This window comes from Physeter macrocephalus, chromosome 9 (genome assembly GCF_002837175.3).
Source record: "Physeter macrocephalus isolate SW-GA chromosome 9, ASM283717v5, whole genome shotgun sequence".
Taxonomy (NCBI): domain Eukaryota; kingdom Metazoa; phylum Chordata; class Mammalia; order Artiodactyla; family Physeteridae; genus Physeter; species Physeter macrocephalus.
Window position 1 is genome coordinate 22,605,628 of NC_041222.1, and position 27,139 is coordinate 22,632,766.

The 27,139-nt window shown below is 40.5% G+C and overlaps 1 protein-coding gene across 2 annotated transcripts; it reads right to left on the reverse strand.

The window, feature by feature from the left end:
* Positions 1 to 1,323: 1,323 nt before the first annotated feature.
* RNF20 (ring finger protein 20) lies at positions 1,324 to 26,226 on the reverse strand. Of its 2 annotated transcripts, none has more exons than XM_007119550.3 (20): positions 26,105 to 26,226; positions 24,875 to 25,029; positions 19,276 to 19,443; positions 19,008 to 19,155; positions 18,673 to 18,855; positions 14,674 to 14,792; positions 12,295 to 12,441; positions 12,043 to 12,120; positions 11,716 to 11,835; positions 10,412 to 10,591; positions 9,322 to 9,457; positions 8,877 to 8,998; positions 8,385 to 8,755; positions 7,028 to 7,145; positions 6,288 to 6,437; positions 4,522 to 4,734; positions 3,848 to 3,973; positions 3,540 to 3,680; positions 2,693 to 2,794; positions 1,324 to 2,437 (listed from the first exon to the last, which is right to left on the reverse strand). In XM_007119550.3, exons 2-20 carry the CDS (start codon positions 25,001 to 25,003, stop codon positions 2,261 to 2,263), a joined length of 2,928 nt encoding a protein of 975 aa, XP_007119612.1. In that variant the 5' UTR covers positions 25,004 to 25,029; positions 26,105 to 26,226; the 3' UTR covers positions 1,324 to 2,260. The 2 variants fall into 2 exon arrangements, with proteins under 2 accessions (XP_007119612.1, XP_007119611.1); XM_007119549.4 differs by having other exon boundaries at positions 19,276 to 19,470.
* Between the last annotated feature and the right edge of the window lie 913 nt (positions 26,227 to 27,139).

The following is a 27,139-nucleotide window of genomic DNA, read 5'->3' on the forward strand; positions in this document are numbered from 1 at the left end:
AACAAAATTTCGTATACCATTTGTGGGTATTCCTGAAGCCCATTCATTGACCTCTTCTCTAATGAGAAGCCGGAGTGCACCAAGTCACCACCGTTTTTGGTCGTTATCTAAAAATGACTTTAAGAGCTCCTCCTGTATTGCCTGGACCTGAAGCTAGTTGGGACTAGGGGCTCCCTGCTCGCTCCAGCTAGAGGAACTTCCCCTAAATCCAGCTTCCCATTGGACTCCTGGTTTCTTCCACAACATTCCACAGGCTCCAGGGTCCCCTGATGCTGGGCAGCTGGCTTTCCTAGCCAAGTGTCATAAACAATTAATATCCAAACCCAAACCACTAGCTGCCCAAATAGTCTGTTTGCCCTCACAACAAACTTATGCTCATGCTTGCCTTATAAGAAGAGAACAGTAAGGGGAAAGTGCCCTATTAATGAATGCAAAGGCACCGTGAATCCTGAAGCAGGGCCAGACCCCCTTATGGCTCTGTGTGTGTGTTGGGTAGGGGGGTGGGGGATCGAGAGGCCCATGACCTCTTTGATGACACTGTAAGGTTTCTCACTTAGACTCATTAACCCATTCCACATGACTCTGTAGAACCCATTCCAAGTCCTTCTAATTACAGGTAGTGACCACAAAAGGACACGCAATTTGTCCTTACCCATCTTCTAGGACAGGTAGTGATCAAGAAGGGATCCATTTTACACAACCCCTTACCAGAGATATAGAAAACCTCTGGTTTTCTGGTTACTATAAATCTTATACTTCAAGAACTCTAAAACTAAAGTGCCAGGCAGTCTGATACCCTCTGGAAAACAAATCACAATCTCTTACCCCCATAGCGAACTATGAGAGAGAACTAAATAGTCAAATAAACCATTATATTTTAGGCATAATCTCTCCCCAGAACAGATTCAATAAAACAACTGGGAGAAAAGTGCTTCAATTAATCAGAGAAATAAATACCTTAAACAGAGTTAGCCCCTTAATCTAAGTTGATTATTTCTGTTCAAGAGAATTCAATTCTAGGGCTTCCCTGGTGGCGCAGTGGTTGAGAGTTCACCTGCCGATGCAGGGGACACGGGTTCGTGCCCCGGTCTGGGAAGATCCCACATGCCGCGGAGCGGCTGGGCCCGTGAGCCATGGCCGCTGAGCCTGCGCGTCCGGAGCCTGTGCTCCTCAACGGGAGAGGCCACAACAGTGAGAAGCCCACGTATCGCAAAAAAAAAAAAAAAAAAAAAAAAGAGAGAGAATTCAATTCTAAAACAGCAGGTATAAAATCAACTAATACTGACAAATAGAAAAATTTCAAAGGAAAACGTGAACACAAAAGCAAACTGAATCCTGCTTTAATTGAAGCTTGTGGAGTATATAAATTGAAGCTTGTGGAGAAATATTACAGAGAATCTTTTGGAAAACAGGAGTCACAACAACCCCTGTGGAGAGGCAGATGAGAGTAATTCATAGCTCACCAAGGCCTCCCTGTATCGAGATCCCAGAGTACCCAGAAGATCTCTTCACCATCTCAGTCCTGTGCCCCATCCTCTCCAATCTTGATTTCGTTATAAGATAAAAGGGGCTATAGTATTTGAAATTATTCTGGTCTCGAGAAATTTAAAGGCATCAATGAGTAGAACATTCAAAACTTAAATAACTGTAACAAGGAGGCCAGCTGACCTTAACAAATTACTTAGCTAGTGAACAGGAAATGGATTGAATCATCCTGGACATAAATTTCATTAAGGCTTCAAACTATCCAGGAATAAGTAGCATGATGATACCATTTTATAATCCAAGTTTACAAAAAGTTTACTGCCCAAATCAAGTACTGTTTATGCCTGCAGACAGCTTACTTCTAAAAGATCACCGCCCACTGCAAGTAGCCATGTGTCTCTACTCTTCGTTTCTTTCTCTGTGTCAAAAATACCATTTTGACTTCTTCAGGAGGAACGGACAATCCAAGATTATACAGTAAGCCTGAAGATGTTGAAAAGTCTAAAAGCAGGAAATACACAAAGCTGGTAGGGAAGACAAATAAAAGTTGTTTCTAATTCATTCTAAAACCCAAGACTTGCATTACCAGTCCTTTCCTCCCGAAGTCACCTAGGTATTAGTGAGGAGAACCTGGACGTAAAGTCTGTGAAGGGAAGGGGATTGGTTGATGGACAAACTGCCCTGTGGGTGACAGTCAAGGAGAGAAGAGGTAGAGGTTTGGTGGTTAATGACTAAGTGCCTGTCCAGCCTGCCTCTCTTCTTCTCTTGGCTTGGATTAACCAATGTAGATGCGATGGAAATCATTGGCACCAAAAGCAGCATTACACTTGGGACATTTGCGCTGGCGGGTGTCATAGCGGGTCTTCACACACTCAAAGCAGAAAACATGAAAACACTTGGTAAGTACAGCATCCTTTTTACGCATGTTGCAACACGGACAGGTCAGGCGTGCCTAGAAAAAAAAGAAATCAGAGTCAGAGCAACCATAAAGGTTTATGACCCAAATGGCTCTTATATATAAGCAAAAAATCCACTAAGCACTAAGACAGTAATAGCACCGCACACCCCCCCCACACACACACATAATAAACCATTCTCTGTTACCTTCAAGTAAAGAGGTTCAGTATTTATTATCCTAATCTGTTAGTAGGCCACTGTAGGCCAAAACAAAAAAACACACACAAATCACTGAGGCAGTTTTTCTAACCTTGTAATCCTTAATCTCCTCCATCAGGATCTCATCACATTTGGGTACATTGTCTGGTTTCTTTGTGGTCTCCAGCTTCCTTCGAAGTCTAGAGATGTCCTCCTGTGGTGGGATAGCATACCCATTACACACTCCCCCAGATCTGTCATTTCTGAGAAAAATTAATTGCTCCAACCTGAACTTTCTGTTGCAGAAAGAAAGGACTTTCTGTCCTTTCATGCCTAACTATATTTTAGGAATGTAGAGAATTGCAAATGACAAGCTATTTTCTTTTTTTTCGGAACAGGCAACCATAATCATATCACCAAACTTCAGTTGCATCTAACTACTGTCAGTTCAGTTCTGCGAAACTCCAGTCTAAGTTTAGAGGGATTAAATTTTAAAAAAAGAAAAAAGATGAAAACTTGACAGGCCACCTTATTTTAAGGCAATTAGTTTTTAAGCTGAAGACAGATTGGATCAAAATTTACAGATTTATAGATAAGTATAGAAAGGCATCATGAGAAACAGTTGGCGTGCAAAAAATAGAAAAATTGTAGAAGAATTTAAAGAAGAACTTTAAAATTCTCTAGTGTTTTTTTTGCTGCTACTTCTTTACGATTTCACTAACTCATTCATTTAAATAAATAAGTATTTATTTCATGCCCATTAGGTGGCAGGCACCATGATAGGCTTTGGGGATAGTTTTCAGTGAAGAAAACAGACTCCATTTCTTCACTCAAGGAACTTACAGTTAAATAGGAAATGACATACTGATACGATAGATCAATGACTCTTTTGTAACATAGGTCATCTTAGAGCTCAAAAAAATACCTAAAAGGCAAAAAGTGAAGAAAAAACAACTGACCTGGGCCCGTTTGAAATTGAACATATCTTTTTCTTTGGTGACACTGTTCTCCACAATCTCATCCTGAAAATCATGTAGCTTCTTCTGAGCCAACTCCAACTGTGCTTTGAGGTCATCTGCAAGCTGGGCTGCCTCCATTGCCTATGAAGGATGTATGAACAACATTATCTTATCACCACTTATTTCCAGTGAGACAAAATGTTACCAAGCCCAAGGAATAAAGTGAACGTGTAATTTCATCAGTGTTAAACTTATTTGTTCCTCTGAAGACTAACTGTCACTTTAGACCACAGAGTAATTGATCATACCTTGCGTTTATTCATCTCTAAGGCTTGGGTCCTAAGACCCAGCTCCTTCTCCCCTGTGCCAATGTTGCTTTGTAACAGATGCTCCTTCTCTTCCAGTTTCCTCACTACCTGTAACTGGGCATCAACCTTAGAAGAAGGAAATCACATTTTAACACAAACAGGAAGGAAAAAAACAAAAAACTGACTAGGCTCTGTTAATCCACAGGCCCACAAAAGAGAATCTGTTAGAAAACTCGAACTATTACTGATTTTATCCATGAACCCTTCAAATTACATGCAAGACTATGGTTATTCTCTCATCCCAACGTTCAGACGTAATCAGGTAACCACTCTTACAGCTTCTCATGCAGGCTTCCAGAAATTTTTAAGATACACAGCACGTGCACACAAAGATATATACATTTTTAACACAAAAGGGATAAACAGATGAATCCCTTAATGATATATTTAAACATTTTTCCTTATTAGCAGATCCACTTTTGTTTAAACAGCTGCACTGTACTCCTCTGTAGGGATGTATAATTTATTTACCAGTACCCTAATCACGTACATTAGTTTTGGGGAGATTTTCCTATTACAAAAAATGCCACAATAATCATTTTTTTACTTGTATCTTCATGTAGAAAGCACCCTATTTCAACAGGATTCTGGAAAGCTTTTTTCATTCTAGTTACCTGAGTCTTCAGAGTCAAAACCTGGTCTGCCAGCTCCTCCTTCTCTTCTTTCAGCAGCTTATGGATCTGATTGGACTTGATACGTTCTGACATGAGCTTGAAATTTGCATCATCCTTCTCCCTCAACTGCTGCATCAAACGGATATTTTGCTCCTGCATGTCCTCAAAGGCCTGGCCTGTGACGTCCATCTCAGAGAGGAGAGCTTCTTCCTCCTAAAATAAGAAAGAAGAACCTTCATTTTAATAGAATCTTCTAACTCCAAAGAAATGCACACAGAAACTAAACTTTCCTACTGTTGTTATGGAAATAACCTAGTGACAGAGAAGACAGTTTTAAGAAGATTAGTTTTGTCACTAGGTTAGCCCTAGGAATCTGAAGCCATTGGCATTGATTGTTGGTCTGATGCTCATTAATTGATCCATATTTGAGGTCAGCTAAAGCAGACTAAAATTATACACACCATAATCTAGCAAACTGATCAAGTAGGAGTTGGTTAAGAAAATTTCTATCATAAAACCTCACATTTTCTCATACTTTTCCACAATTATAATACTGACTTGAATCTACAGACTTTTCAACTCTGAAAACATCTGTTTCATAACAATCTGATAGGTGAAAAAGTGAATGTCAAAATAGTTTTAATTTACATTTGTCTTATTATAAATTACACTGAGCATCTTTTCATACGTTTAAGAGCCATTTGTCTTTCTATGAATTATTAACATCTTTTGTCTATTCTTCTATTGGGCTTTTGAGTTTTCTTCCCTATCATTTTTTGGGGATTTTTTAATATATATTAGAAAGATAAGCCCTTTCATGATAAGAGTTAGAAATATTTTTTCCAGGTTTCTCATTTACCCTTTGGCTTTGCTGCCATGTAGAAGTTTTGTGTGGTTTTTTTCATAAGTCAAAATTATCAATCTTATCTTTCATATTTTTTAGACTTTTATTAATAGTTAGAAAGGTCTTCTCCACTTCAAATTTAAAAAGAAATTTATCTGTTTTCTTCTGGTTCTTTTACGGATTTCTTTAAAATTATACATATGTTCCATTTGGAAATTATCTTAGTGTAGAGGGTTCAAATATATCTCTAACTTTTTTCCAAAATTATTTTGTTTTTGCCCACCACATTTAATCGTCTTCCTTTTTCTTGCTGATTTAAAACTATATCTTTTGCACATATTAAATACCCATGTGTACTTTACTTTATTTATGTACCTATATGGTTTTTCCAACCATTTTTGGTATCTTTATTATCAAAAGTTAATAAAATTCATTGGGACTTAAAAATAAAGAAATATATGTTCCTTATGAGAAGGGGACAAGTCTCTATAGTTCTATGATCCAGAAACCACTACAGTTGACATATTGGTTATTTATTTGTAACCTATTTGGGGAACATGTTTTTCTTGGTTTCATGTATTTATAATCATAATGTGTATAAAATTTTATATCTTTTTATAAAATTTTATATTCATTACATTCCTGATTGCAGATCAGCAGAGAAATGATACATCCCTCAAGAAACAGTTTTTGAATAACTGGCTATCCATTTGAAAATAGAAGTAAATTTCCTTCCTCACAAATACACAAAACAAAGTAACTGAAGGATGAGAGACTTCAATGTAAAAACAAACATATAGGAGAAAAAAATATTAACCAAAAAAAAAAAGACTGGAATGACAGGGCAAATTTCACTGTCAATAACTTACTTATCAAGTAAAATTTACTTTAAAAGCTCATTAAATAAAGAAAGTATGCCCACCTGCTTGGCCATGGCCAGCTTCTTCTGCAGGTATTCTATCTGCTCCTCTACTGCCCGGATCTTCCTCAGGGCATCTTCATCAGCCATTTTCTTGTTCTCTTTTTTCTCCTTATCCTCCAGATCTTTGAGTCTTTGCCTTAAATCTTCCAACTACAGGAGGAAAGAAATCACACAAAAAGAAAAACAAAAAAGCTATAATACAATTTCAAAAATCAATTAATACTGTGCACCGATGGAGGGCCCATAACACCAAAAGAACCTTTATAGGATTATGGAAGGAGACAAATGATACACTAGTGCACCACATCACAACCCTGCTTTAACATCACTCCATTCCAACATCACACGCTTCTGCAAGCAGCATTTTTGAGGAGTGCAAATGTACTTTTCTTTAGAATAGTTCTCACCCTTTTTTTTCCCTAGGCTCCCAATTTTAAAAGAATAAGGCATTCTTCCCAAAAGTAACCAGAAAAAGAAAATCAGTATGACAATGATTTATATGGCACAAAGGGGAACAAAAAGTTTGAAAAGGTTACTCCTATTCCCCGTAATTCTGATATACCTTACCACCTAGTGGAAAATCTGGAAGTCTCTATATTAGATGGTCTTTGAAAGGGAAGACAACGTTGCTAAGTCTTAAATGCTAACTTTAAAGAAACTACAGCCTTCAGAAGTGTGAAGGAAAATCCCACAAATGGAAGATTTTGACCAGAATGACAGGTAATAGCAGATTAGATTACCTCTCCCTTAGACTTCTTCTCAGCTGCCATTAGCTGAACCTTGTCTCTCTGTTCCTTTGGGGCAGAACGGTACATATCTAGCAATAGTTTCATCTCCTTTTGGCTCTCCTGTGCCTTCCTATGATGAGGGTGGTAGAGGGGAATGGTGTAATGAGAAAACAAAGGGCATCAGAGCAAGGGAATTTTGAATTATGCAAAATATTCTACAACAGTTCTATTTTACACTTTATATAACACATCTAAAAGACAAAACTTTTGCACAGACTATCAAGAGATTTCTGGATACACTCAGAAAGTATAGAAAAGTTGTATAAAAGACTCATTTCTCCCGTCAGACCAAGTTCTCCAACATAGTTATAAAATAAACACTTATGGCACTTGTTAAATAGGCAAAGTTCTGGGGCACCACTCTTAGAGACTGAGACTCTGTAGGTCTGGAATAGAGTCCAGGAATGTATTTTTAAGTAAGTCACCCAAATGATTCTGATACCACACTGGGAGGGAAAAAAAAATTGCCTTAAGGAGAGCAAGAGGAAGAGAGAAAAAATGGGAGAAAATTCAAAGTTTAAAATATGCTGCTAATCCTAGATTTGACAATTGAGTGATTAACCATTAGCTAAAGGCTAAAACTTTATCTTACTAAATTTTCGAATCTCTTAACTATCTTTTTATATACCAAAGGAGTTCAAATGTTTTGAGCACAGTAGTCCCTTAAATCCAAACATCAATAAAGGCTCGACCATGACCAATGCGGAGCAAGAAGGAACCAGTTCTATCAGAAAAGGTATGGCTGAGCAGGATGAGAAGCGGCAATATGTGAGATTATGGCAGTGTTTCTTGACTTAAAGGTCTGTCTTACCGTTTCAATGCCTGTAGGAGTAAACCTCCTAGAAATCTCTTAAAATGATCTGATATATACACAGACTACTTAACTGTCAGGCAAAGAGATCAATATTGTTCAAGTTATAGCGATACATATTCTACCTACTGTAATTTAAATTATAATTAATGCCAACAATTTGCCCAAATCTAGTAAACAGCAGTATTTATTTCCAATAACTCTCATGAGTGTTACCTCAATCATGACATCCTTTTCCTTAATTTGGATTCATGAAGAATAAGGCTACAACAATGGGGTTTACTGAGACCTGATCACTGAACCAGACTATACAATAGCCACGCAGGCCACTGAAGTTGTACACTTGATCAAGAATTGAGACCACATTAATTGTACATTTAGTTACACCTGATACATTACAATTATTGAATAAGCCACGTCATCATTCAAACATTTCATGCACGATGTCCAAACCTTAGCTTTTGAGTCAGAAACAGTTACTCTAAACATTGCTCTTACTTGAGTTCAATCTTCAATTGTTTGATAATTTCTGCTTCCTTTTTCCGTCCATCATCATGTTTCCCTTTCTCTTTATCCTTAGCAGAATCTCTCTCTTTTTCTGACTCTTTTAGTTTCTGTTTCTCTCGTTCTCTCTCCTTTTCCTTCTCCCGCTCTCTTTCTCGCTCCCTCTCTTTCTCCCTCCTTTCTCGTTCTCGCTCTTCCTCATCGCGTTTGGACTTAATTTCGTTGACTTCCTCCTGAGATGCCTTCGATGCGGTGGACGGGGCAGACAAGTCCTCAGGATCTTGTTTTAGCTCTGCAGGCTCGTCCTTAGGGTCCTCAGTACTGGACTGAGACTGCAGGAGGGCACTTCCACTGCGCAGCCGTGTCTGGGAGGGCAGAGAAAGGAAAGCAGCACCCACACTTACGGTGACCACACCACTCTCCTCACCCCAAGACAGCTTTGCAAACTTAACAGAAAATAATACTTATTCTCCTCCTCCTGGTTACCTTGTTCAGGTCAGACTGGGCTTCTCTCAGTTTCCGCTTATACCTTAGGACCTCCCCTTTCAGCTGGTGATTGTGATTCTGGAGGCTACTGATGAGGTGGCGCATCTCCCGGTTTATGGGGCCTTAAATACAGCAATAGCAATGTCAGGAAGAACTGTGACAAGGGCAAAGGCACAAGGAGAGAAAGTGTAGAACACATGAGGGACCTCTGAGAAACAGGGAGAATTGACAAAAGGAAGATTCCTTCTCAGAAGATGAAAACAAAACTGGCCAATCTGAGTTAAAAAACAAGCACCCAGGCTGTAAACCAAAATGAATGACAGGATTTGAATTAAGGTTCTTTAGGACTTCTGAGCTCCCTAACAAACCCTGGTGACCACGCTGTGTCTTTCAAGGAAGGCATGTGCAGCAGACGAACTACAGGGTGGAGCCAGAGTAACTGTACCTGCTTGTTCATTGGCAGCAAGGGTCTGCTCAAATTCTATCCTCAGCATTTCATACTCCTTGCGGACCTGGGCCAGGGTATCTTCTAGCTGGATCACTTCGGTCCTCAGCTTCTTATGAAGACTAACCTCATCTCGCTACACACAGAAAAGGGAACCAATAAAAAATTCTTATCAAGATGTGGACATGTCATCATATTCTATTACTGTTTCCTAAATTTGATCTATAAGGATCAAGATCCTTATCTATGTATATAGATCCTTGATCTATATGGATCTAAGAAGAAAAAGAAAAAATATCAAGAAAAGAGGGATTACTCTGAAAAGTTCCAGTTCAATCAATACTTGATGAGCACCAAACAGCTACAAAACACTGAGCTGAGAACTAGCAGGAGACTCAAGAAATATAGGAAATGGCTCCTAACTCTGAGAATATTACAATTTGGTTGGAGAACTAAAGAATAAAACAGTATATAAACAGTAAAGTAAGATATACTCAACTTTTTGGGAGACATACAGTAAACGACAAACTACTATAAACATAACCTTAAAGGCAATGGAAAATACAGCAGTGAACACATGAATGAAAGTTTCTGCCTTAAAAAAATTATTTACATATGCCATTATATGATATAATGGCTTGTAAGCAGTGATACAGCTTCTATACACTATTCTCCGCAATGCACATAAGACTCCATAAATTATTTTTTTTACATCTGCTGTTCTCACTGCTGGGAATGCCCTTCTCCTATTTTTACCTACCAGTAAACTTGTATTTATCCTTAAGAGTCATACTGCACTTCGGCAAGTGGAATCAGGACGGCTCCACAGTCAAATCAGATGTTCTGTCTCCTTTAACACTGCACCTTTTGGATATGCTCTATTGCAGCACACTGCATTCTACTGGATTCTGTTCTCCCCACTAGACTGTAATATCTCTGATGGCAGGATGCCCACCATCTAGCAGAGTAAAGACCTACAGCCACTCTATAAATGTTTGCTGAATGAATAAAAGATTGAGCATAAGAGAGTAAAATTATAAAATTTATGAGGGAGAAAGCTTATATACAGAAGACAAAGCTAGGCTGTTACCTCAATGAGCTCAACTTGGCGTTGGTGGGTCCCCCTGGTGCCATGAAGCAGGGTCCGAGCCTCATCCAAGTGGGCTTTCAACTGCAGGCTTTCGTTGTACAGGACAGAGAACTGTGACTGCATGCAGCGATATTCTGGAGTCTCCTTGACCACTTCCTCCACAGCACTCCGCAATTCCACCTTAGGAGGGCCCAAAGTAAAGAAAAGTCAGAAGCAGAATCTAAGATGCTAGCCTGGAAATAAAATCTTAAACTCTCTGACGTCTTGTGCAACTGAGACAAACTTTATGAAATCTATCTACCTATTCCTCTAGTTACATAAAATCTATCATAACTTAAATTAGACCCTCCAAGAGGTGGTACCTGGTACCTGTATTCTTCCACCCAAGGATTCTTTTAATTGATACATGTTTTACATTATGTGTCAACCTAGATCCAAGGACACTAGAAGAGCCCTATGAAATCTGTCAGATCTAGGGACAGAGAAGAACACTATGAAATTTGTCAGGATACTTATTTTAAGAACATAGTTGAGGACCCTAGCTACTAACTTGTTCTCTTTGACAGTCACAGAGAAAAATATTTTTGTTATTGTGTCAAAAATACTTATGCTTCTCCTAAGTAACTGTTTACTTTAATTACCCAAACACTTCAACTGATTCAACTCAGGTTGTTTTTGTTCTTCTTCTTTTTTTTTTTTTCAGTTCAAACATCTTTATTCATATATTTACCTAGAAACAAATCAAATTAAAAAAGATGGGTGGTTGTGACTGAAAGAGGGGTGGGAAGACTTTCGGAATCTACTTTCTTCCCCCCCAGGAACCAGGGAGAGAAAATTCTAATGGGCAGGTTTGAAAACCAACAGGATCACTGACCATGTTTCTTTCTCTGTTTTGGCAGTTAGAAACTGCAGAGGCAAATTCTGTGGCCCACATTTGGCAATTACTGACATGGGAGTGGCCTACGTACTGTAGCTACATGCTTCTTGCATGTATCTTATATACAAGCCCCATTTTTAAAACCCACTTTGGATCCTCGCCCTAGTTCACCCTACTCCTCAATTTTTCTCAACAATTCTTAAGTTAGTGCACTTTGATTCAGCCAATGTATTTTTGTAGGTTGCTTTAAATCCTTTTCAGAAAAGGCAGGATACCAATATTAAGTATATATATAACTAAATAAATGGATATAGCAACAAAACTTACATTTTTCTTTTCCGTAATAAATTATGACGGTTCACAACACATATGTGAGTTGATCAGCAAAAAGTTTCATTTCACTGCCCCTCAGAGTTGTGTCTCCTACCTTCAGCTTTTCATTTTGTGTAGTGACCTCCTCAAAGTCTTGCCGAAGTTTATCCAGCTCACAGTGACGGTTCTGAGCCAACTCTTTGTTCTCCTCAAGCTCCGCGTTCATTTCCTCAAACTGGAGAAAAGCAGGAAATAGCAAAATGAGAGTAAAGAAAAGGAATTTCTAAATCATTCCCATTCCTAAGCTTCCAGCTCCACTGATCCACTCTTCTAGCAAAACCCCACGTTGTCACTTGTGAACTTGTGAACACAATCCTAAGTACCTAACACAATACCTGACACCAGGTCAAAAAAACACACCCTCAGGGAGTCGCGATTTTACCTTCCGGGCATTGATAGTGATTGTGCCGCCATAGAGACTGCTCCCTGCACCGTATACTTTATAACCTTTTGAATTCACCTATGGAGAAGACAAAGATTCTTTAGTGAGAGACCCTAAAATTTTAGTCTGATAACCAAAGCACTTTCAAAGAAGTCCATTTTTTCTCCAAGTACTACTACCCAAGTCCATCCTTTCTGAGTAGACTCCTTAAAATGATTCTAGTCTTCAACCTATGAATAAAACAGCACTTGCCCGTTCTAGGACTTCCACTAAGTGTCGATTGAGTCGCTGTTCCCTCTTTCGAATTTTGTCAATATCCCACTGCAGGTCATCAATCATGGACTCCAGGACAGATACTCGTGACTCAGCTGTCTCCACTTTACTCTGCAACTTGGCAAACTACATCCCAAACACAGGTGTTCAGAAAAATACAGCAAAAAAAAGACCAAGTTAGAAAAGGAATGCCTTATATCCCAAATCCCACAAAATTAACCCTTGCTTATGTGTCATTAAAGAAAAGATTTAAGTAAAAGCTACTTCACCCTCTTCCCAACACATGAGTATAAAACTGAAATCACAGGTTTAACAGTTCTGGGTAAGTCACAATCATGAAAACTGTACAAGTCTATAAGAACTCTCACAAAGAAAAGACTACTTAAGATTCAATAATTTTTCTACCTCTGAGAAGCACCATTTCCCTATATAGACCACAAACCCATCAGAAAATATGTTTTTTAAGAGACAAAAGGTAACATCCTTGATTTTACCAGACAAATATTTTAGGAGATAAAAATTCAAATTTTTATTTAGAAAAGACAGCTATCTTTACCCTCTACTTTCCCTTCCCATATTCCAACAAATGATAATCCAAAGAGAATGGAAGGAAAACTTCCATTCTCTTTTTCAAGCTGAGCCCAGGGCAATCTAGAATCAGATGCTATAAAGATACAAAAATCTATGTTGTTCTCTGCTTATTTAGGAGATATACACAGCTAATGCTATTTAATACTTTAATTATAAAACTGTTACATGGTCACATTAATCTACACGTATTTTTTGTGTTGGTTTTTAAATATGGCCCCAAAATTCTTTGACAGTCCTCCCAACAAAAGGTGAGGTCACTGTCCCCTCCTCTTAAATCTGGGTCAACTTTGGTGACCCAGTGGAAATGATGCTACATAACTTCAAGGCTATGTCTGAAAGGCCATGCAGGTTCTGCCTGATATTCTTGAAACACTCATTCTCTGGAAGAAGTCAGCTGCCATGTAAGAAGTCCAACTACCCTGAAACTTCCATGTTGGAGAGGCGACACTCCAGTGGACAACTAAGATGAGCTCTTAGCTGACAGGCAGCATCAACAGCCACCCATGAGTTGGGAGTTCCCTAGTGGCCCAGTGGTTAGGATTCAGTGCTTTCACTGCCGTGGCCCAGGTTCAATCCCTGGTCAAGGAACTGAGATCCCACAAGCCACGTGCCATGGCCAATAAAACCCAAAAAACAAGAGAAAACAAAACAAAAAAACAACCAGCCGTGAGAGCCATCTTGGATATCAGCTCAGCTGAGCAGAGCAATATGTCTCTCCAGCTTAGTAATGCTAAATGAGATTTGGGAAAGGGCTGGTAAAGGAAGACCTTTTCATCTTGGTAGCACCTAGCTTATGCCTTAAAACATGACAGAAAGTTATACTGATTTTTTTACTACACTCCAATTTCTTTATAAGCACCACTATACTCTAACCCCTTTGAAGGTTGATGAGAAGTATTAATAAACCTCCCAAAGGATTCCCAGGCAACCAGCCCAGCATGCACCTTGGCACTGGAGTTTAGGAAAGAAGGCATAATGAAGAACATAGGCTTTGAAGTTAAACAGACCTACATCCAAATCACAGTTCAATCACTTTCTGGCTGCGTGCCCTCAGACCAGTCATCAATTTCTTTGAATTTGTTTCCTTAGCAGTAAGATGAGAGTTATTTGACCATGAGAGATAATATTCGTAAAGTACTTAAGTGCTAGGCACTAAGTAAACCGTTAACTATTAACTTACCAATAAGCATAAGAGTTGGGTGGTCAAACTAAGGTAGGTCAAATTTCAGCAGAAGGCTTATCAGCACATTGTCTCAATCATTTTATACTATAAACAAACACCCAAATCTTGACATAGTTTGGTCATGGCACTATTTGTGTCCAAGTTTGGATTGAAAACCCACATTCCTCAAGTTCGTAGGTCATCATAAATGCAGTATTTCCTACTGCTCCATTCTCAGATAAATTTCTACCAACCTATTCCTCAGTAACATTGTACATGGTCTTTTATATTTGGAGTAATTTAATATTTGGGGGTTTGGTGTGTTGTTTGGCAAATCTCCGTGATGGTAATTCTTCCTAAAAACTAAGATCCTAAAATGTCCACTTAAACAGAGGCAGAGTCAAGGAGAAATGTTCAATTATTTCCTTCCCTTAACCTTTACTCGGATTTTGATTTCTCAGAGCTGGTTGCTTTAACCTGCCCTGTATGCTCTTCAGTATAAAAACAGGCTTTCTAGAGTAAGATGATGTTTGAAGCACTTAGTATTCTGAGTCAATGTCTGCCACAGGCCACTGGAAACTGCCATCTCCTTTCTGGTCAAGTACCTCCTGAGACATGGTGCAATGCTTCTCCTGAAGGAGGTCTGTCAATTCTTGTAGCCTCATGTCCTCTTGTGCAAGGAAGGAATTCAGCTCCTGCACTGCTTCCTCCACTATCAGATTATCTGAGGGAGAAGAACTGTACTTTAGTTTAGCATCTATAGTGTCAGATTTTACAACTGTGTATCCCACCAAAGCATTAATGTGCTATATCACTTTATTTTCCTGAAAACTTCAAGAAGTAGGCTGGTTTTTATCATCTTCACATGACAGATTAAGAACCCAGGCTTGCTTAGAGGGCTTAGTCCTTCGTTAAAGCACTTGCTTAAGGAAATAAGTCAACTTTGTGCTTCTGTAGAGGTAGACACAGAGGCAAGGTCACCTAATGCCCATCCCTTTCTATAAAATTAAAATGCCTTGAGAAAAGAAAAGGAGAGGTCCTTTAACTTTATTCAGATAAGATACAATCACCCAAAAAAACTGCATTTTAGAATTGTAGACAAGACAGAAGTATCTCTAATCAATGTCAGACTTAATAGCAATAAAATTCTATTTTCTAAGGCTGTCACAAATTCCTATTATTCACTGACACCAACATGAAGCATCTCTCTGTTGGGAGAGAAGGGAAGCGCGGGGCAGGGAGCAGTAATTTCCTTGTTCAAATGAGCACCTATAAAATCATGAAGAATAAAGACAAGAGCATAGAATTACTTATCATATTCTGGTATACTATGCCAGAGGCACTCCTGAGGCTCAAAAACCAAAGCGTAAAAAAAAAAAAGGCATGAAGAACCTAGGGGCAAGACGGGAATAAAGACACAGACCTACTAGAGAATGGACTTGAGGATATGGGGAGGGGGAAGGGTAAGCTGGGACAAAGTGAGAGAGTGGCATGGACATATATACACTACCAAACGTAAAATAGATAGCTAGTGGGAAGCGGCTGCATAGCACAGGGAGATCAGCTCAGTGCTTTGTGACCACCTAGAGGGGTGGGATAGGGAGGGAGGGAGGGAGACGCAAGAGGGAAGAGATATGGGGACATATGTATATGTATAACTGATTCACTCTGTTATAAAGCAGAAACTAACACACCATTGTAAAGCAATTATACCCCAATAAAGATGTTAAAAAAACAAAACAAAACAAACAAAACCAAAGTGTGCAGTATTATTTACAAAGAAGGTAGTAAATGTACAGAACTTACCATACCAAATTAGTATGTTTAAAATCAGAGTCACAAATACTGTAGCGGAAATCCGAATGTTAGTAAATGAAACCACATACTCTCGGGTTATATACTGCCCCTAGAGACAGTTATCAGGAAGTAAAATTGACACCACTCTTAGAAACATAATACAGGTTGGTCATGCGGTGGCTTTCATGGTTCTCAACCAAGATTACCCATCAGAATCACTTGTGGAACCTCTAAAATTAGATACCTAGGACCCATCCTATACCTACTAAATAAGAATAAACATGGGCAGGGCCAAAAAAGAGTATGCTCTGAAAACTCTCAAAGTGATTCTGATTCATAACCCAAGCTAAGAACTAGAGGCTGAATTTTAGCCCTCTTAATATCTTAAAATATTGAGAATAAGGCCCAGAATACAGTAAGAGCTCAATAAATATTTAGTGAATCAATAAACAAGCTGATAAATGTAATTCTTTTGAATCAAGGACCAAATAAACATGAGGAAAAAAATGAACTGCCAAAAGTTACAGTTGATGCTACAATTCATACTTTATACACCTTTATCTCTTAGAATGTTCAGCTTATCAATGGCAATTGCCTTTTATGTTATAAATAATAGCTTAGCAGTTTGTAACTTGTAATGAATGTTTTTATTTTTTAACTTAAATCCTACCTTAAAATGCATGCCATCAAAAAGAGTAATTTTAAAGTACTGTTGAATGCGCTACTCATTTTAGTTCCTTTTTTTTTTTTTTTTTTTTGCGGTACGCGGGCCTCACTATTGTGGCCTCTCCCTTTGCGGAGCACAGGCTCTGGACGGGCAGGTTCAGCGGCCATGGCTCACGGGCCTAGCTGCTCCACAGCATATGGGATCTTCCCGGACCAGGGCACAAACCCATGTCCCCTGCATCGGCAGGCAGACTCTCAACCACTGCGAATGTTTTTATTTTTTAACTTAAATCCTACCTTAAAATGCATGCCATCAAAAAGAGTAATTTTAAAGTACTGTTGAATGCGCTACTCATTTTAGTTCCTTTTTTTTTTTTTTTTTTTTGCGGTACGCGGGCCTCACTATTGTGGCCTCTCCCTTTGCGGAGCACAGGCTCTGGACGGGCAGGTTCAGCGGCCATGGCTCACGGGCCTAGCTGCTCCACAGCATATGGGATCTTCCCGGACCAGGGCACAAACCCATGTCCCCTGCATCGGCAGGCAGACTCTCAACCACTGCGCCACCAGGGAAGCCCAGTTCCTTTTTAAATACAGCAATTCCTTTAATTGATATTCATTTATAAAATCAAGTTTCATAACGACATAGCCTCTGCATATAGCATATTATCTGGTATACCATGCAAACTGTATAAACCATAATGCATATGGTATAAACCATAATGCATATGGTATATCCATGTAGCATATTACTAACGTTTAATAATACCTTCTAACTATTCAAGTGGAGCCAAGGGAGAAAGAAGTAACACAGCTCGGTTTACATTAGGTGACAGGGAAGATTTATAGCCATTCATTCACCATTATGTAAGCACCCACTAGACACCAGAAACAGTGCTAGAAAATGGAGAAACAAAGAAGAGTGAGGCAAGGCACTGCACCAAGAGACATAGCTTAGCTGGGAACACACAAGTAGATGTAATATATGAACACAAAAGTCTGGGAGGACACGAATAGTATTGTTTACAATGGCTGTCTTTGGAAAGTAAGATGGAAGGACTTGTGTAGTGTACTTTATGTGATTTCTGATTTGTATATCTTAAAACAAGTATCTGTTATCCAAATAATAAAATACAGAAATACACAAACACCCTATTGGAAAAGCAAAGGAAACCTCTGCCCACAAAATATTCACAAGTCTTTAATATGTCTCTTCTTTTAATTCTATTGATAATTTAGCCCAAGTATCTTAAAAAACAAAATTACAGAGTAAGAAAATTCTTATTTTCCCAGCCAATGGTTCAACCTCCATTGCATTCGACATATTTCTTTCAGAAATGAAAGGTTAAACATCTTAATGAAAATCAGAGAAATTAAGATATTACAACTAGACCAGGATTATTATTTAAAGCATGAAATCAGGGCACTTAAGAAGATGCAACCTGGACTTCCCTGGTGGCGCAGTGGTTAAGAATCCGCCTGCCAATGCAGGGGACACGGGTTCGAGCCCTGGTCCGGGAAGATCCCACATGCTGCGGAGCAACTAAGCCCGTGCACCACAACAACTGAGCCTGCGCTCGAGAGCCCATGCGTCACAACTACTTAGCCTGCGTGCCACAGCTACTAAAGCCCGCGCATCCAGAGCCTGTGCTCCGCAACAAGAGAAGCCACCGCAATGAGAAGTCCGCGTACCACAATGAAGAGTAGCCCCCGCTTGCCGCAACTAGAGAAAGCCCGCGTGCAGCAACGAAGACCCAACACAGCCAAAAATAAATTAATTTAAAAAAAAAAAAAAGATGCAACCTAACTACACAAATACTTAACTACACTGAACAAATATGTTTTTGCATTAAATCTAATTAGTAACATAAAATAATACTTTTATTTCAAATAGACACTTTTCCATCCCTATAATATTTTGTTTTATCTTTTTAAACACTGAAATCTAACAATTCTAAAGCCTGCGTCAACTCTTTCTGAAAATATCAGAGATAACAGAAAAACAAAAAACAAGGACATATTAATACTGACTCCAAGAAATTTAATTAAAAATAAATATTTAAGTCTGAAAACTACAAACTAGCATACAAAGGTGAGTTCCTATTTCTCCCCCTCTGCTTCCAGTCTCCTGGTTTTTGCCTCACCTCCACTGTTCAGCTTCCGTGATAAGAGCTCTACTTTTTCTTGCAGTTTATCATAGACAGTCACAATCTGGGACACAGCTCGGCGGGAGGACTCCACGCGCTCCTGCAGCTGAGATTCCATCTCTTCACTGGAACTGCTGGCCAAAGTAGCAAGGAAAGAGAAAGCTGGCTCTTGCCCTTCCCCTGAGGACACAGGGGGAAAAAAGAAGCCCCTAAAATTATAAAACTGGAAATATCAAAATCTATTTTTTCCCCTCAAATGGAGAGCCTCAAAGCGAAGCTCTACTTCAAACACCCAGAAAGCATGAAGTGTCAAATCCGCCACCAACGCTCACCTCTCTCTCGGTCATCTTTCCGTTCCTGATTGCTATCAGAGTCTGGTTCCGGCTCAGGCACAACAAGGGCTTTTCTTTCTGTGAGTAGGTCTCCCAAACCCTGCTCCAGATCATAACGTTTAAGGATGATACGGATGTTTTCATCAAACTGGAGGAGGGAAGGTACAGTTACGAAAATACAAAAGGATACAACTTTGGAAATAAAGAGACTGCTAAGGAGAACTACAATGCTCAGATAAAAACCTGAGTACATTAACAAGCTAGCTACCTGACTCCAGTACCGGTTGACGATCAATAGTGAGGCATCATCGGTGGCCTGTCTTCGTTCCAGTTTTTCAATGTGCTCACGGAGTTCATCTTCAATGGCTTGCCGTTGATCTAGCATTTCTGCCAGTTTGCGATTTTTGGCTTGCAGTGTTCGAATATCTAACTCCTCCTGCCCCAGGAAACCAGTCTTATTAATCTCCATAAAGAAATTAGACAAATCAGTGGTTAAATTCAACAGGGGCTAATACGTGCATTACTTAGTTCCTATGAATAAAGCTATTTATTAACCAAATCTTACAGCAAATAATGGGATAAGAAGTAGGAGAAGAAATAAATAAAGGTAAAGGTCTGTGATGATGGGAGGAAAGAATGACACACACAAATACACTAGAACCTTGACTTCACCCAGCTCACTGTCCTAGTCACATGTACCTCCACAAAATACTGCTACTGTGAGGCTCCACCCCCCAGCTAGATCACCCTCTACCCCAATCAATCAGCTATCTCCTAACCACTGCCCGTCATTTATTCAAGACTTTGACAACCAGGTCCTTCTGTATCCCAGTCCCCGTCAACACATCTGGTGACTTCAGTATACATGTGGACATGTACCTGTGTGGACAAACCATCAAATCCTCTAGCATCTACACTGTCAGCATTTTGAATTCCTTAACTCCAATGATTACTTCCTTCACTGTGCTTCAGCCAGACATTTCAAAAGCCACATCCTAGACTTTTGTCATTATCTGGAACTGTGTCACATCTGAAATCTTAAATTCCAACTTTCCATTCTCTGAATAAAACCATCTTTCCAGATAGCTCATGCTCTTATCTCAATATACCAGTCTTCATCTGGATCTCCAAAATTTTGAATTTTCTCCTTTCTCCTCTGTCTCCACTACCTTCTATACCTAGACTATACCCTATAATACATTCCTTCAAACTCCTGCCTATCAGGCTCCTCAAGTTCTCTGCCTTTAATCTTTTTATTCTACCTCTGCAAACAAACCCCAATCTGAATTAATCCACGTATTAGACTATTCCATTCCTATACCCAGTATGCTGAGACTTCTAGATAAGGTCATTAAACCAGGGAGACTGGTGCCTTTATAAAATGAATTCTAACCTGAGCAGACCTTATCATTTGTCCGGAAATGTTTATTTCTGGATCAAGTGATCTAGCTCCTATTCTACACTGAGGCAACGTCAAACTACCAAACCCTGTCTCCTCTCACATCACACTAAGCAGGTGACTTGGCCTCCGTTTTAAAGAGAAAACAGAAACCATCAGATGGAAAGTTCTTCAATTTCCCATCTCCTAAACCCATCCACACAACTTACCAACTTATGCCCATATTCTTAAAACCTCAACTTGTGCTGAGGATCCCATTCTCTTCTGTTTCTGCAAAAACGTCACTCCATCAGTAATTGTGTACCCCTCTCAGTATCTTTAACCTCTCTCTAAGAAAAGCTGGTGGGGGGATGGGGGGTGGGGGGGAGGGAGGGAGAACCTCAGACAAAGAAACAGCATGTCGAAAGGATTACAGTTTTACTTTACTTAGAAATTAATGAATATTTTAAAGTAAGAACCATTTATTAGAGCACCAATTTCTTGTTTCACTTTTATTTTCTCTCTTCCATTTGGTTAAACAGTCTTGATACACCAAAACAGTCAACAGCTTCCCAACTGTACCAGTTTATGAATACTATTAATAAACAATATATTTAACCTCTTTTCTGAGCATCACCTTCCCCTTCTTTGCTCCACCTGAAACCTGGATAAGAACACTGTTTCCCTGCAGGCTTCTCCAGTGATGGCTGTTTCTCTCCCACACACTTTGAAGCCCTGTGCCTGGAGGCAGGTGGGTGTCCTCCTTGTTCTCCACTGCCACTAAGCCATTATCCACTTTGCTCCCTAAATCCTCCGAGGTTTGCAGCTCATGCCATTGGTCTGGACCACTTGCCACCATGCCTTGCTGCACTCACCTACAAATGCCCAGCTCACTTCCCCACATTTCCTGAAGATTTAGCACCTGGCTTGTCATCACTCTCTCCAATACTACTCATGTTGTACTTCTTACTGATTTCAATTCCCATATAGATGATCATTCCTGTATCTCAGATCCTGTATCCTGACCTCCTCTCCTCCAATGATCTTGTCCTTTACCTCCCTCAGTCACCAAACTCCCAGTTATTCCTATTCTTGCTTAGCTGCACCTGGATGTTCTCTATAAACTCCATTTCAAACAACCCATTCTCTACAATTACCACCTGTTTTTCCAGCTCACTCTCTCTAGTTTATCAACTCCAACAATTCTTCAACTCCTCCAGGATCAATTATACAATCCACTGGTCCTATACCTTCGTCCTGAACCTATGTCTTTCACCCCTCTCACTTCCTCACTTCCTTATCAAACTTAAATTCCATGACCAGTCACACTGTTTTATAACCTTCTCCTCCCCTGCTCCATATTTGCCTGCTAAAAACCCCAATCCTGGTAACATCCAACTTTCTACCTACATCCATGAAGCTAAATGTGACTAGAAAAAATAAAGCACCATGCTGACTGGCCTCACTTTAAACTCATGCTCACAGACTCAGGTAGGTCCTCAGTGCTGCCCAGCAGCCCTACTCCCTCTCTCTAGTCCATTCTCTCTTCAAGATGACTACTTCCTACCTTCTCCTGTCTCTTCGCACCTCCAAAACTTCCTCCCCCATCCTCACTCTCAGGATGAGTCTTGCTTCTGATTTCACTGAGAAAAAAACAGAAGCAACCAGAAGAGCATGTCCACATCCATCTCCCACAACCCTCACTACTGCCCTGCTTACATCTGAACCCACATCCCTTGCCTTCCTTCTTGTCGATAAACCGTCCCTCTCATAGTTAAGGCCCATTCTGCCACTTGTGCATCACATTACATTCTTCTATTCAAGGACATCACACCAGTAACTGTCTTCTTTTCCTGCTACATCATCAACTTTATCCTCTCTAGCAAATCATTTCATCAATAAATAAAAATGCTGTAATATCTCCTACTTTAAAAAACAAATTAAGAAAACCTTCCCTCAACCCCACATTTCCCTCTGGCTAAGGCCCCATTTTCTTTGTTCTACTTTACATCTATACTCCTCCAAAGCAACATCTCTGCCCTCTTTTCCCTAATTCCCCTCCTCTCATATTCTCTTACGTTCACTGCAGTCAGGCTGCCATTGCCGCCACTCCACCAACACAGTTCTTGTCAAGTCTCCAGTGAAATTTCTAAGGCTAAATCTAAAGTCTCAGTCCTCCCCTTGCTCCACCCATCAGGAGCACCTGATCAACTCCTTCTTGAAACACTTTCTTCTTTTGACTTCTGGGACCCCACTCTCTCTTATTCTCCTCCTACTTCAATGGCCTCTCTTCAATTAGTCTCTTCTCATCTCCTTGACGTGAAGGGTTGCAGTGCTCCAGGGCCCTGTTCTCAGACTTCTTTATCTATGCTCATTCCTTATGGGAAAGCCTATAGTCTCATGGATTTAAATACCATTCAAAAAATAATGATTATTGGGCTTCGCTGGTGGCGCAGTGGTTGAGAGTCCGCCTACCGATGCAGGGGACACGGGTTCGTGCCCCGGTCCGGGAAGATCCCACATGCCGCAGAGCGGCTGGGCCCGTGAACCATGGCTGCTGAGCCTGCGCGTCCGGAGCCTGTGCTCTGCAATGGGAGATGCCACAGCAGTGAGAGGCCCGCGTACCGCAAAAAAAATAAAAAATAAAATAATGATTATCAAATGTACAGCTTTAGCCCAGATCTCTCCACAGACTGCAGATCATCTCATCCAACTACCTATCCACTCACAGGTCTAATAAATACCTCAAACTCATATGTCCAGTTTCAAACTCATGATTCATCCCCCACAGCTCCCAGAAATCTGCTCCTCTCATACCCCTCCCTAGCTCAGTTAGTGAAAACTCCATACTTCCAAAATCCTGGGGTCATCATGCCTCCTTCCTCTCATATACTTCACCCAATCCACAAGCAAATCTTGTTGACACTACTTCCACAATGGCCCAAGCCACCGTGATCCCTCAAGATTACGGCAACAGCCTCCTACATGTAGCAGACACTTTTGCGCCCCATGCCACGATCTGTCAGCCTTCCAGACTTCAGCACACCTCCGGTGGACAGCTCCAATCACCCTACCAGTGTCCCACTTCAAGCATACCTTGCAGTCTCAGTTTTTTGCTCCACAATCTCAGTTTGTTTACTACAGCAACCTCAAAGTGCACAGGAGGAGTTATTGCCTTCAAGGGCAACCTTCAACCAACTGGGGCAGAGATCAGTGGATACATGCCCCAGCTCCCCACCCTTAGAGTGGGAGAGTGGGAGGGAGGAGAGGGAGAAGGAATGAGGGAAGAATTCTGCTAGCTGAACTCCTGCTTACAACCCTTGCTCCCCTACAGTCTATTCTACAAACCTAAGTCAGAGCATGTTACTCCCCTGCTTAAAACCTTCCAGTAGCTCCTCACGGCCTTCTGGATAAAGTCCAAAATGGGACGTGTGTTCGGTGCTTCCCTTAGCACATGTGGTTATCCCTGTGAAGAGCACATTTCCCACTCGATTATGACAGTCTGTTCCCTTCTCAGTGCCAACCTACAAACTGAAGTCCAGGGGCTGTCCTTAGGGTAAAGCACAGTGTCTGGCAAATAACAGATTCTCAACATATATTTATTATTGAATGAATAAATGTCCTTGGGATGCATGACGTGAGACAGTGCCAAGACAAAAATCATCTCCTGGCAACAGGAGGCTGATGAACCCCAGACAACTTCAGAAATGATACTTATCAACAATTTACTCTGAATGTTCCTATTATTCTCTCTGATCCTCAATTTCAAAGAGTAGATGTGGTTTTGTAGGCTATACAAATGTGAAGCATTTTTATGCCATATCACCATGGCTGAGCTCCAAAATACAGACTCCTGACCTATTATAGTGAGCTTCTGATGTCTAAAGGACATATAACATTACTATAAGCTGTTGGTGTATAACAGTCTAATAAAACTGTCAACTCCATAACAGCAAGGACAATATCTATTTTATTCACCATTATAGCCACAATATCTAGCCCAATAAAAACTATTAATAGTACATTACCATGTTAAAGGTAATATTCCTTAACAGGAACACTTTCATTTCATCCTCTCAAAAACCCAGTGAGTTAGGTACTATAATTACATTTTACAGACAAGGAAATAAGAAGAAACTCTCTCAGTGATTTTGCTACATTGCTTCTTAGTACCTGGCACCTAAGCTTTCAGTGAATGAAAAATCAGTGTATAGCTCCCTCACTGCTAAAGACCTATAATGCTAAATACCTCAATGCTGTATCAGGAACCAGACTCTTCAGAGAATATAAACATACCTTTAAAAATAAAGATCAAATGTCAATATATTTCTTCTTCAGAAATGAGCAATGCATCATTTCCTCTACTTCTGGCTGTTTTATTTCCCTCTTCCTTTCAAATCAATTTCCCTTACTCGAGAAGGCTTCCATAAATTATTACTTTCAGGTTGCCACTGACAGAAGAAGGTCTCACAGCATTGTTTCCACATACCGTTGAAGAGACACCCCCGAGCTTAATTGTTTCCACCGTGGTCCCTGAGTCTTCAACAGCTGTCTTCTTCTCCGGAGGCACAGATGTGCCAGGCTCTCCAGCTGCTCTTTTATTTCCAATTCCCGACATCTTGGCACAAGATGATAGCTGTTTTCCTGGAGAGAAAAAAAAGACAGAAACTTAGGTAAGTTTTGCAAAGAGAACTAAAGAGGGTCGATCTATGATGTAAAAACTAGCAGTTTTTCTGGCCAGTCCTTTAACCTGGATCCATTAATTCCACACTCAGCAACAGGATCTTTAAGTTCCTCTTGGAAAGAGAAAAATTGTGGAGTAAGAGTCACAGCTGAATTTATGGAACTACAAATTTCTAAACAGGATGCTGCTTTTAAGAAATAAGACAATGGGCAAAGGGCGAAGAGACCAAGAAAAATTTCAGGAATCTCATTTCCTGAAAAGTCAACATCTGAAAAGTTCAGTTTGATTAGAAAAGAAGTTAATTCTATAATGTTGGGAGAATCAGAGAGATGAAAGAGACCTGGGAGATGTCTACTAAATTATTAATACTGGACAAGTCATTTATCATCTCTGAGCCTCAAGTTCCTAAACCAGAAACAACAACAATATAAGCTTCCTATACTCCTTATAAGGAATAAATAAGTACAGAAAGAACTCAGCATAATGCCTAGCATGAAGTATGCACTCAGAAATGCTAGCTCTCCTTTATATATTTGCAGTTTCTTCTCTATTTCCAAACGCTCTCCCCACGAATTTGTGCAACCCTGTGGAAGCTAGACCTGGGTGTGAATCCCAGTTCTAACTTTTAGGGAGCCATGCTGCCTTGGAAGAGTGAGTTCTCCATATGCACAATGCAAGCGAACAGATATTCTGTCTGCCCTACTTGCCTCCCAAGGTTTGGGAGCTCAAAGAAGGCGGAATAGATGCTAAAGCACTTTGCTACTTTAGGAAATAGCCCTGCCATCAACGAGACTACACACTTCTCTGCTTCCAACTCAAGCTCCAGGAGGAGGGTATCGGTGGCAGCAACCTGAGTGGGACCTCGCCTGGAGAGAAAGGAGCAGGACAAGGGCCTCAATCCTACTCGAGAGGGGCCAAGGACCCCAGCCTCCGGATGGGCCAACTGCAGGCCCCGGAGAGGGAGGCCTGGGAGCGGGAGAGGGTGGAGATCCCGTTGCCTGCAGAGTCCCGTCCCACCCTTGTAAGAGATCTAACCTGAGTTCTTCCAACTTGCGCCGCCCGGGAGCGGAACTCTGGGCAGTTATTCACCAAGGTCCGCGCAGCACTCCCACCTCTCATCCCTTACCCGCAAGCGAAGACCAAGCGAGGCTTCCGGGAGGCGGGGCCAGGGAGAGGAAGAAGGGAAAGAAAAGAGGAAGTCGCTTCAACCTGGCGCAGGGGACCACAAGACCCAACCGGGCGGAAGTGACGCACTTCCAGGGCGCCCCGGCACAGAAGTAAGCGCCGTCTTTCTAGCAACGCTTGGAGACTGGGGGGCAGTTCAGGTCTCCCCGTGTCCCGAGGCCTCGCTGACGCCGGAGGGGGTGACCTTGCTTTTTTCCGCTTGTTGGCCATTGCTACTGCGACCTGCTTTTTCTACTGAAATGAAGTACCTGTTTATTTAAAGTGCCTATTTTTTTGTTGCCTATTATTGGTTCTATCGAGGCTCAATTGGTTCTCCTTAGACTGCCGATTGGCTGATGGCCCCGTCAATCTCCAGGGGAAAGAACTAGTTTTCAGACACCTGGGGAAAATATTACTTCTAGCCCCTTCTTGCTGAAATGAAGGGTTCTGGAGAAAACCCAGGAGATTCGGTAGGTTTCGGAGCTTGTAGACTTTTCTTACAGGGAAATGTATAAAAGCTCTGTCTACATATTAGAGTCACTCGGGGAGTTCTGTTCCTTCTAGGGTAGGGCCTGAGCATCCACAGTTTTAAAAAAAGCATTTCGCCAACCCTCCCGCACCCGCACGAGATTCTAATGTGCAAACGGGATTGACAGTTGCTTTTGTGCTTCGTTTGAAGCAGAAATTGACTAGGGAAAAGATAAACGTAAATCAATAAGTAGTTTCTGATCTCAACACTAGCCTATTTTAAGCTAATTAAGCATTGATTTTTATAGTTAATAACAAATTGCTATTTCCCGCTCAATTAAACTAAATGTCTGTGTTTTAATGATAGGAAGGTAATCAATCTAATGTCTCGATAAAAAGCTGTATGCCTCGCAGAACTATGAAAAACTACCTAATAAC